Below are 17,220 nucleotides of genomic sequence, written 5' to 3'. Positions count from 1 at the left end.
ACCATCATGGGCAGAAATAGGAAAGAACAGGTAGCAGGACAGAAAAGAGCAATGTCTGGGAGCCACATAGACCTGACCTTCCTTCCAGTTCTGATCCTCACTAGCTGCACCAATTTGAGCAAACTGATCTCGTGGAGCCTCAGTGTTCTCCTTCCGAGGGAGGATATTTCATTTAATATTTCATTTAACATGATAATGTAAATGAAAGGTGGAATTTCATGTCCTGTACAAAGCAAGGTGTACAGTATATTTTAGATACCTTCTCTTCAGAATTTGCATCCTTTCACAATATGTTTTATTTCCTAGTCTTGCAAGCAACCTTATTAACACTACCCTAAGGATATTTAGTAGAGAAAACACAAAGGCTCTCTCTGGCCTATGAGCACATCCAATGAGACTTTATCTAATTGGTCCAGAGCTAAGGAGGCTGTGATACGCTGTCCTTCATCTTCTAAGTAGGTTTTGCAGTTGTTGACATCACACGCCATAGGCATGGAATTTTACCATTGACATGAAATATGTGAGGCCATCATGTGTGGGATCTCTAATTATTACTGATGATTTGCAGTCTGGAAGCATTAGAGAGCCACTCAGGTTCCTCTGAGTGTAATGAGCTTGTATAGTAAGTAGATGACCTTCTGTAATTAAGGGTCTCTAACAATTTCCACCAATAACCCTTATTATACAGGTTTTTTTAAAAGAGTTTGGAAAATTACACTTTATGGACTGCCAGCTTAATTCATGAGCAAGGCTCCTTAAAATGCTACTTGACATGTAAATTGGAGAACCCCGTTATAATCAGCACTGATATCATTATTATTACATACCACCTTGTGCATTCACATTGGCCATGTGTCAAATCATCCTCTTGGCCAAGTGGATGAGTATGTGTGTGTGATACACTTACATGTGCACATACACTCTCACACACTCACAGTCAGAGCTCCATGACCACACAGTCACACACTCACACTCACATGCACACATTCACATACTCATGCACACTCAAATACACAGTCATTCACATTCACACACACACACACACACACAAACACACACACAATTATTAACAAGAACTTAATAACACATGCTTAGCTTTTCGAAGAAAGTAAATCCTGCCCTCCATATTAACAATGTAACCAGTCCCATTATCCTCACTGTTTTCGGGGTCAGTAGTCTGCAAACAGTCTCAGAGCCATCATTTATTATTCACACCAAGACATCTTTTAAAAATCAATAAGAATAATTTTTATGGCTTTGCTGAGTTGATGTCTCATGTAAATAATCAGCAGACGTAAATAACTCCAAATAAACACAAACCCATAAAACATCAGAGAGAGACGGAAATAAAGGATCAAGAGTAAATAAAAGAGAGAATTCTGGTCAAGATGGTGTACTAGGTAAATGCTCTGCTTACCTTCTCTCATGACCACATCAAATTACAATTAAACTACAAAGCAACCATCATTAAGAATCGCTTGAAGTCTAGCTGAACTGAAGCCTTACAACTAAGGATATACAGAAGAAGCCACCTTGAGACTGGTAGGAGGGGCAGAGATGCAGAACGGGCTGGTCCCACACCCGCATGTGACCATTAAAAATCGGAGGGATATCTCGGCTGAGGAGGTTGCCCACAAAGGAGCAAGGGGTCCCAAAGCCACACCAGACACCTCAGCCCAGGGTTCCAGTGTCAGGGAGTGAAGTCTCCATAATTTTTGGTTGTGAAAACCAGCAGAGATTGTGGCTGAGTGAGACAGAGGGCAGCTGGAGTCCCAGGCGTTCCTCTTAAAGGGACTGAGCATGGACTTACTTGCTTACAGAATTGCTGACGCTGAGATAGCTCTGGGGCAGCAGCTGGAGAAGTCACAGGGACATACAGGGGGAAACTGAGATGTCTGGCTTCAAGACGAGTGCTGGAGGGGCAGTTTTCTCCTAGACGGAGGAGCTGGTGGAGCCATTGGGTTTTTTTTTGTTAAGCTCTCCCCTTCCCCAGCATGTAGTCATAGGCAGCTGCCATATCTGAGTCTCCATCAGCCAGCTTAACACAATTGGCTCAGCCCTGGTGATTCTGAGACCATGCCCCACCCAACTTTCGAGCCCACCCAAGCGACTTCCAGTGGCTTTTTCATACAAACCACCTGCCTTGGCTCATGCTACAGACTTTCCTAAAGTCTCTCAAAGGTTCACAAAACCCAAACAAGCAGCATCTGGCTTCTGCATGCCCCATACCTCAGACTGAGCAGCGCCAACCCCAGCACTAAAGACAGCTAGCCTAGGTTCCCAGATTTGCTTCTCAAGGCACCTCCAAGCACAGAGCAGGTAGCAGTCATCTGCAAATTGCTCTGTGACTCATGCCAGCTGGCCCTGGGAAGGGCACAGACTTCAGCTGAATTTGGCCAACAGCAGGTCTCCTGGGTTACCCTGAGTCTGGCATACCCTGTGGCTAGCTTTGAACCAAGCTAGAATATCACCCAGCCTTGTCCAAGGATGACACACCCAAAGGGCTGACTGAGCAGATACCAGAGCCCTGCTAAAGCAAATCCTTCTCCACAGGGTCAGTCCCTGCACAACAGCTCTGTCACTATAGTAAAAGCCAGTCCTCACAACCAATGAGCCCAAAGGTCAATTCCTCCCATTGATGTACAAATAGCAACTAAGGCTCAACTACAATAGGAGGACATACACAACCCACACAAGGGACACGCCTAGAACACCTGGCTCTGGCAACCAAGGGACTGTGCCACTGGGCCCTACAGGACACCTACTACATAAGGCCACTCTACTAAGACCAGGAGACATAGCAGCCCTACCTAATACGTAGAAACCAACACAGGGAGGCAGCCAAAATGGGGCAACAAAGAAACATATCCCAAACAAAACAACAGAACAAAGCTCCAGAAAAAGAACTAAACAAAATGGAGACAAGTAATCCAACAGATGCAGAGTTCCAAAAACAGTTTATAAGGATGCTCAGTGATCTCAGGGGAAACGTCAACAAAGAGATAGAAGACATAAAAATGGAGATAGAAAACATAAAAAAGAACCAGTCAGAAATAAACAATACAATAACTGAAATGAAGAATACATTACAGGGAATCAACAGCAGATTAGGTGAAGCAGAGGATAGAATCAGTGATTTAGAAGATAAGGTAGCGGAAAACACCTTAGCAGAACAGCAAAAAGAAAAAAGATTCCAAAAAAATGAGGATAGTTTAAGGAGCTTCTGGAACAACATAAAATATACTCACATTCACATTATAGGGGTACCAGAAGGAGAAGAAAAAGAGCAAGGAAATGAAAACCTATTTGAAGAAATAATGACTGGAAACTTCCCTAACCTGGTGAAAGAAATAGATATAGAAGCCCAAGAAGTGCAGAGTCCCAAACAAGATGAACCCAAAGAGGCCCACACCAAGACACACTATAGTTAAAATACCAAAGGTTAAAAACAAAGAGAGACTCTTAAAAAGCAGCAAAAGAAAAGCAGTTAGTTACCTACAAGGGAGCTCCCATGAGACTGACAGCTGATTTCTCAATAGAAACTTTCCAAGCCAGAAGGGATTGGCACAAAATATTCAAAGTGATGAAAAGCAAGGACCTGCAACCAAGATTACTCTATCCAGCAAAACTCAGAAGCCAAGAACAGATAAAAATCTTCTCAGACAAGAAAAAGCTAAAGGGGTTCATTACCACTAAACCAGTATTACAAGGAATCTTAGAGGGACTTCTTTAAGATGAAAAAAAAAAAAAAAGTCATAAATATGAATAATAAAATGGCAATAACTACATACCTATCAATAATTACTTTCAATGTAAATGGATTAAATGCTCCAATCAAAAGATAGGGAAACTGAATGGACAAGAAAACAAGACCCTTACATACGCTGCCTACAAGAGACTTACTTCAGATTGAAAGACAAACACAGAATGAACGTAAAGGGATGAAAAAGATATTTCATGAAAATGGAAACAAACAAACAAAAAGTGTGGGTAGCAAGATTTATACCAGACAAAATAGACTATAACAAGAGACAAAGAAAGACCTAGTAATCCCACTTCTGGGTATTCTTCTAAAGAAACCCAAAACACTACTTTGAGGGGACATGTTCATCCATATGTTCATTGAAGCATTATTTACAATAGCCAATATATGAAAGCAACCTGGGTGCCCCTGAATGGATGAATGGCTAAAGAAGAGGTGGTACATATATACAATGGAATATTACTTAGCCATAAAACAGAATGAAATCTTGCTAACTGAGACAACATGGATGGACCTAGAAGGTATTGTGCTGAGTGTAGTCAGATAGTGAAAGATAAATGTCATATGATTTCACTTGTAAGTGGAATCTAAAGAACAAAATACACAAACAAACAAATGAAGCAGAAACAGACTCATAGGTACAGAGAACGCTTTGATGATTGCCAGGTGGGAGACGGTTGAGGAAGAGTGAAAAAGGGGAAGGAATTAAGAAATACAAATTGGTAATTATAAAACAGTCATGGGGATGTACAGTAAAGCATAGGGAATATAGTAAATAATATGGTAATAACTATGTATGGTGCCAGGTGGGTACTAGTCAGGGGGATCACTTCATAAATTATATAAATGTCTAACTACTATGCTGTACACCTGAAATTAATACAATATTGAATGTCACCTGTAATTGAAAAAAATTTTAATGGGGGAAAAGATAAAGAGGAATAAGTGGTTCAAAGTTCCAGGTATAAAACAAAAAAGTCTTGGGGATGTAATATACAGCATAGGGAATATAGTCAATAATATTGTGATAGTGTGGTATGGTGTCAGATGGTTGCTGAACTTATCATGGTGATCATTTCTTTAGCATAGGGAATAAAATCAATAATATGGTAATAACTATAGTGCCAGGTGGGTACTGTTGAATAACTACCGTGTACACTGAAACTAATATAATATTGTATGTTAGCGATATTTTAATAAAAATCTTTAAAAAGAGTAAATAAAAGACTTAAAGGGTCAAATGCATATTTTAGTGACCATATAATGCCTATTCCAAAGAATCTATTTTGGCTTTCCACATCTAAGACATTTTCGTTTTTATTAATCCTCCCCAAACAGATTTATATAATAGCCATGTTTCATTATGGGGGTGGAGGAACAAGAGGGAGAGAAGTGACACAAATCTTATGAGCCAAGACAGGAAAAGAGGAACTGCTCTTTCAATGTATTAAATTCTGGGATACATATCAACTGTTATTTCAATGTGAGTCAGTACACCTAACTTTGGGGGGCTTTAAAGAAAAACCTATCTTCTTTTATAACCCCCAAATTAAGATTTAGATTCTTGAATCACCAGACTCTTTCTTGGAAGCAGTGAGTTGCAGATTCTTTCCATGGGTGAGTCTGAATGAAACCAGGCAACCAGTTGTCTCATTAGCTAAAATTCACAAGAACCTCTGCAGATGAGATGGCCTGAATTCATCTCTTTCTGATTTTTTTCAAAGCACCATTGGAAATAGAGTTAAAACTGATTTTAACCCTTGTATGGCTGTTTCCAGAATGTATTTCATCTCTCCGCCGCTCATCATGTCCTGAATGAGCATCTACTCTCTGCTGGGTGAACAACTGATAGAGCCTGTCCTCAAAAAGCTCAGGTGGTCATAGGCTGGGGGCTGGCATAAGACGAAACAAGAAGGTACACTTCAGCGTGAGATCTTGTGGGTCAGGAGAGAATTCAGGATGCTGCTACAGCACCTCAAGGGGGCATCCAAGCATCCTTGGGAAGTCAGAGAAGGCTTTGCAAGGAGGTGACATCACGGCCAAGCCAGGACTTCAGGAAAGGGGTCATGGGTGCTTGTGCAGTTTGGTGAGTGAGCGGTCATTCTCTCTCTCCAGTGAGGAAAGGATAAAGGAAGAATAGGCCAAATAGCTGAAAAAGAATTACTTTAAGAGGTACCAAGTGGGGGGCACATGCAAACTCCATTACAAAAGAGGTGGTGCAAATTCATTGCAGGAGCAGGCGCATATTGAGCTAACCACATTCACTCCAGCTTCGCTCTGGAAAGACTATCTTAAAATTCTGTAAAGCTTAAAGCACCTAGTGTTGTGTTCATATTCAAATGAGAACACTTATGGTGCTTTACCCTTTAGGGGATAAGGTAGAAGAAGCAGGACTGAGAACTCACAGGTAGAAAGTAGAGACTCAGGGCTGTAACCCAGGGAGGCAAGCTTCCTCTTACCCCACACCTTCCATCCTACACTGATTGTGGTCGGTTTCCTCGCTGATAAGGTTGACAATTATATCTTAATCAGCAGGATCAGACAATGTATTAATTTATCCCCGGTTGGCCATTCACATCACTTCTTACAAGTCTTAAGATTGTTAAGCTTATTTGTAAGACCAGGAAGCTTGTAGCCTATAGAATGAGTTAATGAAAAGTCACTCTTGTTCAAGGATAATTTTAAAAAATTAAGTTAAAATCATGACTCTGATACAAATATAAAGTGTACACATGTCAGAATTTTTACTAGACTCATTAATTAATGAGAGAGTCAGTAATGTATCACATTTGGTTCAAAGAATTCAAGCACCGCGTATATGTAGGCAATCATGAGTGCTGGTATGAATTTACAGATTCATGCAAAAGTGGTCAGTATTCACAGGGTAATAATTCATTAGATTCCACCAGACACAATTCACTTGCATTTCTATGGACAAGAGTCATTTGTATGTATCCTCAGTTTTCTACAACTTGTGGAAATGTAAAATAACAGCTCAGACATTGAAAGGGGGAGGGGACCTGGAAAGGTGAGTTAGACACCCAGATTGACAATCTTATTTGCCCATTTCAAAGTCTTTCACAATTTTCTCTGACATCCCCTTGAGTTCTCTTGGCAAATCTGTTGGGTTATCCGAGCAAGTAGTATTTTACAGAGGAGAAAACTGTGGTGAAGATGGTTAATACTTGTTAGAAGCCATAAGAATCTCCTGGAGAGTATTATTAAAATAGAGATTTCTGGGCTCCACTCAGGCCTAGAGAGTCAAATCCCATTTGGAAATCTGTATGTTAAATGTTCCTCTGGATTCTGACTATCTGTCAGATTTGAGAACAACTGTGACTTATCCCAAGATACTCAGTGGGCCGGTGGCATAGCCCCAACCAGAATGCAGGTGTTCTGATTCTCAGTGCCGATACCCAGTGTATGGTCCACACTGGGTTCTTGGCTTATAACTTATGTGATGATGTCCCTCATTCTGTAAGGTTTTATACACCCTCCATAAAATAAGAACAGGAGAGCCCTTGAGACAGAGTCAGCCAGAATAAGACTCCCTGGGTGTCTTGTTTCCATTCTCTAAGTACATTACTGCTTGGCAAATGCATCAACTTAATTAAAACTAAATGTAATTCTAATACACCAATTTGATTTAAAAATAATCTTCACAGTCACCAGGACATCAAAATGCAATTAAGGCTATTTGAGGGAAGTCTCTGATGCATATTATGTTCTGATGCTGCACTGTGTCAAGAAACCCAGATCTTCCCAAATGTCACTAATGTGTTTAGCAGCCTCCCTCTCACTCAAATGCCTCTTTCAATTAGGTCCTGGAGAGCGTGATCCATGCCAGTTCAGGAAAACTTACCAAATCCCATCCAAATTTCCCTTTAGCTGAATGCTTTTTCTCTGAGCTAGTCTCTTAACGTGGGAAAGTGCTGGCAGTCTTATGGATACCAGGTTTAAGACAAAATCAAATTGTGTAGTTCAAGAGTTCCTTGTTACCTACCCATGTTCTCAGACTAAATGGCTCTAGACCAGGATTACGGAAATTGAAAAATAGGTCTAGTGAAAAATCAAGCAGTAGATTTAAAATTAATGGAGCAGTTTGGCTGGCTTCTTCTTCTGTTCCCCTTAGCCTGGTTTTTCTAGGACATCTATTTTGGCTGAGTGAATATGGTTGCTGTAAGCTTCATCGGGGGTTCTTTTTGCTTAATGAATGGGAAAGGGTGAGAAATATTAAAGATATCTCAAAGTACTTGCAGATTAAAATGGAGAGTTCTGATGAGTTCTCACAAGGCTTAGGTAGTACAAGAGGCAGATTGATCTAAGGGTGTTAGAAGTGGATTTAACCCCTGCGTATTACTGTGAAGGCTCTCTGAACCTTCTTTCTTGCGTGAAAATGCACCATGTCATGCTCACATCACTCAGTGAACATTGCTGTTCTGCTCCAGGCTATTTGGCTGTCTTCCTCAATCCTTCCAGCCTCTACATTGCAATCAGCCCCTGGGTGGTAGAATATTAGCTCCAGCCCCCAGGCCTTGCCACACATGGAGTGGAGGGGCAAGAGGGATGGGGAATGTAAAAGAGAGGGGAAAAAGCTTTTCAGAAGCTCGGAATCATACCCAAGGACAGTGTCAGGGGCCACTTAAGAGGCTATTTCATTAACCAACTGTCCCTTCCAAACATCTAAGAGGGCACTCAATTAAAAGGTAGTAATCACTAGATCTTCTAATTTCCAAGTGAAGATTTACATTTTTAGGAGGAAATGTAATTTGTAAACCCTTATTGTATATCAGTCACAATGCTAAAGACTTCCACACATGTATTCTCATTTAATCCACACAGCAGCTTTGCAAAGTAAATATAGTTCATTATGTATTTGTTGTGCATGGTTTATAATTATACAAATATAAATGAGGTAGCTGAGTCTTAAAAAGGTGCGTATGTTTGGGATTTTTGTTTCAGGTCAATTCCACACTTGTTTGTGCCCCCAGACCTATTTCTTCTCATTCAGCAATGACACTTATTATAAATTACCAGTTTATGAGGCTTTACCCTTTAGGATTATCAACATCTTGAGGGCAGTAATGATATTTTAACCACAATACCCACCATCTGTTATGGGCTTATCTACATTTCTTTATAAGTATCACCTTACTTAGTCCTCAAAAATATTGATGAGGTGGGTACAATTATTATCTTCGCCTTCAGAGAAGACAACTGATGCTTAGAAAAATTTATCCGTCTCTGTACACTTGGTGCACACTCAAAATCTAACATGTCATAAGCATTCAAGAAATACTTGAATGTCATATAATTTTCTTCGTCTCCATAGGCAGAGATGGAGGGATAAAGAAAGACAAATATCCTTTGTTTTCCAAAATATGCAGTATATCCCAACTATTACGAAAGCATAGAAGGCCCAGGGCATCCTGCCTTGACCATGTCTTCCAAAAGAGGGCCAGTGTGAGGTCTCAGGTTATCCCAGACAATGGGGAAGGTGCCTCTCAGAAGCAGTGACCTCATCAGGAGGTGTCAGGGTCTCCAGTCCTAGGACTCTGTGCTCTACGTGGGGAATGGAGAGAGGCTGGGCAAGGGGGGACCTCCGGACAACTCACACTCCACCCTCCCGGAGCTCCCACCCACAGAATACCAAGGCACCTTCCTAACACCTTGCAGAAGAGTTCCCTCTAGCTGGCTGGGCTCCACTTGCATCATTCATATCATCAGTGCACAGGGTGCTCTCCGAGTCCCTGAAACCAGTTCACCTGGTGGGAGAAGAGATGGGCTCTTATATCTAAGCAGAAAATTGAGAAATGAGAGAAGCAAAAGACTGCTGAAAATGAACCCAGATAACAACATGCAGAACTACATAAACACACAGGCACGCTCACAGATTAAACCATAATTCTGTAGTTAGCTTTTGTTATCTTATTCCTACTCTTGTTGATAGCTCACAGTGCCCTCAATAGTTCAAGACTTTCCATAAAATCATGATATAACCAAACTGAAAATCTTCTTCTGGGCCCAATACAAATTTTACTGAGCAAACAAAAACAGGCCATCTGTGGCACTCTGATCTATCTGCAACAAATAGGGAACGGATGCTTCCATTGTTTATGAATTGCGTTATACTGTGTATCATGCTATATAATTCTGAGTTCCAGTTCAAGCAGAATTTGTACCTGAACTTAGGACGCGCTGATTGAATTAAGCAAAAGGAACCTTTTATAAGTATTTGGGGGCCTGACAAGTTCATCCCCATGACTTTAGAAATAAGGAGTTAAACTATAAAATCTACACATAATGGATCAGGACCATCAAGTTACCTGTAAAAAAGAGCATAGCTATTAGACCAGAGCACGGCTTTCTCTGAACACATTTGGAGTATGATACCTGAACTAAGAAAAAATTGTTCCATGGAATGGTCCTGGTCAGCCCAGAAGTATGAAGCAGTTGGAGGCAGGGTGTCGATACACCAGCAATGTCCATCCTAGGACCAATGAGAGGAAGGAGAATTGTAGGCATTAGGCCTCCATTCCTTGGGGAACAATGGCAAGGCACTCCCTATGAAGAGCAGGTGGGCAGAATGTTTGGATTTAGTTCTTTGATGGCAGGACATAGCACCCCAACACCACAAAAAGAGAGAGAAAAGAACTAAGTGGAGAACCGGTTTGAGAAGAGAACTCCCAGTTGAGAGTGAAGGCCCACGACACAGGGCCACATGGGCCACTGGGAGTCACATAACAGCAAGTAGGAGCTATAGGGGCAGCTTAGGTGGGGCCAACAGCTGGGCTTAGCTGGGTTTCCTAGGCTCCCAGTGAATTAGTTAACTGGGATCATTTCCCTGGCTCCAGGGCATAAGGGCTGTCCCTAGTTGTCTGGTATCTGGCCCTCAGAGCAGTTAGGGCTGGAGCTGGTGGTGCCTAGTGGCCTGGAGTTTTAGAGCCCAAAGGGAAATGGTTGGGGTATTGATTTAACCAGCTGCTTAGGGGGAACTGAGCAGCCTCTAGCCAGAATTTAAAAACTGGGTCAAAACACATTTAAAAAAATAAATGTAAAACATTGTATTACACAGAGTGGTTTTATCTTGCATGCCTGCTCAGATCTACCGCCTGGGGCCCAGTGTTAAAAATGACTCGTAAGTCTGAGTGCAGGCTCAGGGGGAAAGAATGCTGAGATTGATGGCTGATGCCAGGCAGGGGTGTGGGGCAGCACAAATCCACAGGTTGACCCAAATGTTAGACCGCTGCTGTCTTGGATTCCAGGGCTGCCCTAGAGCAAGTTCCTCCCTCCAGTGAAAAGGAGACACTCACTGTCTCCATGAGATGGTTAGAGCATTGACCACTGTCAGGCATCTACACTTCTTTATGACTGCATCCAGTTTAATTCCTTCATTGTCCTTAAGACAGTTCACAACATAGACACATTATGTATTTATTGTTTTATTATAAATTTTCTTGTTTTTTATGCAACTTTCTCACTAGAATATTAGCCTCAGTGAGGACTTTATTCACCAGAGCATACCCAGTGCCTGGAAAAATGGCTCTTTCAAAGTCAGCATCCTAGAATATTTGTTAAATGAGTAGGTAAATTTAAAATATAAAAAGAACACATTGGATGAATGTAACTCTCCTTGCTCATCAAACCACTTTCTGATACTGGCAGAGCTCTTTTTCAGGAACAGAATCTCCATCACACTGTCAGGAGTATGTCTGGTAGTTCTCGTAAAATTATAGCTTGTATTTCATGGATTGCTTTATTCTACTGTGTGGTTTAGTTAACATGGGCCATGGGCTCAGGGACTGTCCACTTCTGGGCACAGGAAAAAGTGAGTCTCTATCGAGACTAGAAAAATAGAGGTTGGGTTCAGGCAGCGTCCTTTTGCACACTTAGGAAAAGGTGCCTCCCCTAATCTCCAGCTTTATTCCCTGCTGAACGATTTCTACCAAACCACCAGTGAAGTCTTTGTAGTTGATACCAACACATGGTTTCTTAGGTTATTAGGTTAAATAACATCTGCTGGAGCTAGAGAGATTTTTCTGCATCGACTTTCATCCTTGCTGCTTAATTAAATCCCTCACCTGGGAAAAGAATGATTTTCAGCCATCTCACTTTCTGTGGCATCAGCATGAAACTGTGACTGCTGGAATACCCAAATGCCAGTTGTGTTTAATGTTTCAGGTGCAACAAGCCTGTTATATTTGGAATCCCCTACGAAGATAGATATTAACTAAGAATTGAAAATGACAGCAGAGGAGATTGAATCAGAAGAGCAAAATGAGCACACAAATCTACTTCCCCTCTTGCTATAATCCCTTAAAATGTCAGAAAATACATATATTTTTTAAAGAATACATCCATAACAGTACCAGAAAACAAGAAATAATACTATCAGAGACCCCCAAATCCTGAGAGTTTCCTGGCAGACTGCAACAAATAGAATCTGGTTGAGAAAAATGAAGATGAACAGAGACCAGAGTACTCAGGGAAAAAAAAAAAAAAAAAACTTTGGAAGTAAGAGCACATACAGAGATACTGAACTCACAGCAAATTCATTGAAGAGCATGAGGTGTCTCTGATGGCTTGATTGCATTATAACCCAATTCTTCGCCCTTCCCTATATTCATGCCCTTCGCCATGAGACTTTGCAGTTCCTCTCACCACAGAGGTGGTGCCTGTTACCCCATCCCTTGAGTCTGGACTGGCCTCTTGACTGGCTTTGCCCAATAAGATGAGGCAGAAGTGACAATGTAGGAGTTCTGAGTCTAGGGTTTAGGGGCTTTCTGTGTTGCATGTTTCCATTTGCTATTCTTGAAACTCTGGCATTGCCATGAATATCCAAACTAGCCTTCTGGGGTGTGAGAACCATGGAAAAGAGCAAAGTCACCCCGGTCATCTCAGTCAACAGCAAGCCAGCACCCAAGCATGGGATTGAGTCATTGAGGTTTTGTGGCTATTTGTTACACAGCATTGTCATAGCAATATATAACTGATACTGAGTCCTACCTGTGTATATAATATCACATCAGTGCTTACAATGAGCAGTGATGTTTGGCAGCAATGGTATTTGACTCCAGAATTCAATCAATACCTGTACTTGAAAGAAAGTACATGAAAGTTTCATGCCTAAGGAGGGCTCCTGTGTGAGCACAGAAGTCTGAGCAAGAATAAGAACTGTGCTTAGATAACTCTGGACCTCCAGACCTTCTTGAGAACATTGGGGGAAGAGAAAGGTGGCTCTACTTAGCAGGAAAACAAGCTTACCTTCTCCCTCACCAACGTTAAGAAAGCCCTCATTCTTTTAGACATTGGAGTAGAGGTAGGAGGCCCCCAGACAGCTTGCCTCCTATTCATGCATCCAAAAATGAGATATATCAACTGACATACCCTGCTCTCTTAAACAGGGCCTGAAATTAACCCTCACACTTGGGAGAGAGAGCCATTACAGACACAGATGTATGTAATCACAAAGAAACTCACCCAGCTACCCACAACTACCTCTATTTCGAGCAACTACTATAAAGAAACACCCAAGAAAAAAAATAAAAGAAAGAAACAACCAAGAAATACAGATGTTGGAGAAAATCCATTGATCAGAAGGAGAAGTAGTAAGATAAAGAATAAGCCAACTAATCCTAGAGGAAATAAAGAATTCGATAAAGAAATATTGTTTTAAAAAATATAATAATATCCTCAGAAAGATCCATTATAAGGGGATGGTCAGTTAGCTCAGTTGTTTAAAGTATAGTGCTGTTAGCACCAAGGTTGCCGGTTCGATCCCCACATGGGCCACGGTGAGCTGTGCCCTCCCGGAAAAAAAAAAAATCCATTATAATATTGCATCCATAACAGAAAGCGGCAAATATGAAAAGGAAACTTTAGAAAATAATAAAAAACCCTTGGAAATTAATTTATTTTTTATTAAAAATTCTTTTAAAAGAGTGTTAGAACCTTCATTGGGAGTAAGGAACCAGGGGAATCTATTAGATATATTAAATGATAGAAGAGACAAGCCTAAACACAAAATAAGTGATCAGAAAGATAAAATTGAGAAAAATTTTAAGAACATAGATGAGAAAAATGTTAGGAAATGTGTAAGAAAGACAAAAGCTGCGGATAATTGATTCAGAAAGTCCAGCATGTGTTGACTAGAAGTTCTAGAAAGAAAGGAGAGAGAAAATGAGTGGGAGAAAGCGGTAAAAATATAGTAGAAAATTTTCCTAGGTTGAAAATAACATGAGTCTTCAGATTGTAAAAGCTCCAGCAAGGGCTGAGTAGAAGGAATTAAAACACACATCCAAACACTCAAACACACATGTGGCTGTGAAAATTGAGAAGTGGTAAATAATCACCACATCAACAAAAACATGTAAATCTTCAGTTAAACCCAAGTAATTCTTGATGAAAGATCACACACACACACACACACACACACACACACACACACACACACGTCTAGAGCAAAGTTCCAAATTATAGCAACACAAAAGGTGGCAGGCCTAGAAAGTAGAGCTAAGCAAAAGTATACAGCTTTCAAGAAGGTACTGAGAAAACACAGATAATGATAAAAATAATGACTAATTCTAGATGTCAATATTTTAAAAAAGAAAAATCAAATTACATGTATATATCTACATGTAAGTGTAAGTGCATTGAAAGGGTCTAGAAGGAGATACAGGAAACCATTAACATTGGTCACCTCTGAGCAATGGGAGGAGGATTGTCGGGCAGACTACAAAGGGCAACCAGCACCTGAAACTTATCAACTTCCAATTTTTGGAGTTTTTTTACAGTGCAAATGTGATCATCTATGTATAAAAATAAAACTAAGGATTATTTTTTTAATACGGCATAGAAATCACACTTAATTTCAATATCTAAAAAAATTATTTTTTATGGGCATGAAGAACTGGTATAGTCATGCTAATTTTATTTCTATTTATTTTAGTATTGTTTGTATAAATGAAAAACTATTACTTCCAACTTTTAAATACCATTTTTTCTTTTCTCCCCTCTCTACTTTCCTACCCAACTCCATTCACTCTTTTTTAGACCAGGAGACATGATTACTCTTCTAGAGGACTCCAATGAAGACTGGTGGAAAGTAAGTGTTTCTCTTTCTTTAAGAACAAAAATCATTTGGTTACTATAATTACAATGAATGCTACAATTGTGGATGCATGCCTCCTTTTTCCTTTCAGGGGAAAATTCAAGACAGGATTGGCTTCTTTCCAGCCAACTTTGTTCAGAGAGTACAACAAAATGAGAAGATTTTTAGATGTGTTAGAACCTTCATTGGGTGTAAGGAACAGGGGCAGATAACACTGAAAGAGAATCAGGTGAGTAAAGTACACAACACATACCAACTATGACCAAAATAGGGAGGAGTCATTTTAACAAACATAGCACTACATATATTTCTCAATGAGTAGGCTCACATTCAAAGTATTCACTTTGAGAAAAGATATGCTTACTCCAATAATATTAGTGTAGTAGGATCTAAACATGTAAAACTAAAAAGTTAAGAAGCTCACTTGGTAATATCTGTTTACAAGAGGAAATGTACGTATCATGGCAGGAGGGTGAGGCTATCTACTCTCCATCCTTTTCTCTGAGGACTACTGGTCTCTGATGTGAGCAGCTACTCCAGTTTGGGCTCTGTGCTGACCTCCACTAATGTATGGTTAATTTTTCGTGGTCTCTTGGGAATATTCTGTTGCTATTTGACACTGTGTTCCACAGTTCACTGCATTTGCCTTCAGTCACAAAGACCCCTCTCAGGTTTCCTTATCCAAGCTTCTGCCTGCACCCTGGAAACCATGACACCTTCACACCACTCCATAACTAGGAACTACCTCAGGTCCATGTCTCAGATATTCCCCCTACACCTAATGTAGAGGTGTCTGGTGCCATCTTGTGCCACTATCATGTTAAATGTGAAGTTCATTATGGTGATGTCAATCCCCTGAGAAGTGAGGCATGAACACTCTGTATGTACGTGCCTTCACTTCCTTGCTTTAGGCTCTCCCACCTCACTCCTGGAACGTTGACAGAGGCAAAGAGATAAGATGCGCACAGCTCAGCTTTTGTCTTGTTCTGCCTCTCTTTGTCTTCTTCCAGCAGAGGGAGGTTTTCCTCCTGCCCCTTCTCTAGCTACAACCCCCTTCACATCATATCCTGTATCCTCACTACAGACTAAAATAATACACTCAGATACTCAGACCTCTACGATTGCTATTAATATACTTGGGGATACTTTAGGAAATTAGACATTAGAAATTTATTTTCTCTCCTAATAAAGTCTCAGTTAACGCAAATTTCCCATGTTGGAAGTCAACAGCTTGCCACTGCTTCTATCTGCATTCATAATACAACAATTCTGATATTTTCTGAGGCAATCAATACCTCTGGTTAAAAATGATGAGGCTCACCCTACAAAGAAATACAAAATGAAAATTGCACTAATGATTTTAATACTCTCCTTCTTCAGTAGAGTTGCCCAAAACACATCTTGAATGTCAGTTTGGGAATTGCCTTCAAAGACAGTTTCCAAGTCCCACAAGAAAATCAGCCATTACTTTATAATTTTATCTGATTTATAATTTTTTTAAATTGTTTACCCAACTTGATCAACTATTTTATATGCCACACATGGCTCCAAATGACTTAATCGCTTTCAAACTAACAAATACATCCTCAAAAAATAATGATTTATCTTTTTATGGCTATTCAAAAGAATCTCTAAAAGAAAAATCTTTTTAAAAAGTATAATGCAGGGAAACAACATTTAAAAATCTTAAATTTCCCCTCCCTTTACATTCAAGTAAATAAAACTTACTAAATATGAGAGATAAATAATTTGGAATATCGTTTTTCCTATATATTACAACAAAGGCTGGGGATGGAGTCGGTGAAATTGGCATATTTATAAATGCTGGGATACATTAGTTCACTCATTTTGTATAGTGATTTGTTGCCATGTATTAAGAGCCATGAAATTGATCCACCTCATGAATGAATAAATTCCATTATCTATAATGTAGCAAAGAAAATAATCTAAAATATGGCAGGGAGAGGGAAACTTTATGCAAAAACAGATAATAATTGTCACAGTGGTTTCCATATGGTGAGAATAAGAAAATTTGCACAATGGGGTGAGTAAGTCAACAATAATATAATACTTTCTGTAGTGGCTAGTGTTAGGAACTAAGGCAGTTTTGATGATGTTATGATAGTATTATGGACAGAATGCTGGAATTCAGACCCAGATCCCACTCACCACTCTCCCAAGGTAAATACAAAGGGAGAGAGGAAAATGGGGCCTGATGCCCTTTATTATTAGAAACATAGGGAACCAGATGGGACCCGGAATCCTGAAAGTCCTCCTCACCACAGCCCCACCACTGCCACCACTCAGACCACAGGCCTGTCTGAATCTCAGGATCCTACAGCACAAG

At 40.2% G+C, this 17,220-nt stretch overlaps 1 protein-coding gene across 3 annotated transcripts in view; it reads left to right on the top strand.

Annotated features, from left to right (window-relative positions):
• STAC (SH3 and cysteine rich domain) overlaps window positions 1–17,220 on the top strand; it is a 135,208-nt gene that overhangs the window by 105,579 nt on the left and 12,409 nt on the right. For 2 of the 3 annotated variants that reach the window (XM_019727663.2, XM_074312639.1), the window contains exons 9-10: window positions 14,816–14,867; window positions 14,965–15,102. In XM_019727663.2, the coding sequence (XP_019583222.2) occupies window positions 14,816–14,867; window positions 14,965–15,102 (190 nt within the window). The remainder of the gene's footprint in view (window positions 1–14,815; window positions 14,868–14,964; window positions 15,103–17,220) is intronic. The other variant, XM_074312640.1, reaches the window with a different exon arrangement.

Source organism: Rhinolophus sinicus, linkage group LG10, assembly GCF_036562045.2.
Source record: "Rhinolophus sinicus isolate RSC01 linkage group LG10, ASM3656204v1, whole genome shotgun sequence".
Taxonomy (NCBI): Eukaryota; Metazoa; Chordata; class Mammalia; order Chiroptera; family Rhinolophidae; genus Rhinolophus; species Rhinolophus sinicus.
Note: the sequence above shows the minus strand (reverse complement) of the source record. Positions and strands in the feature narration are given on the sequence as shown.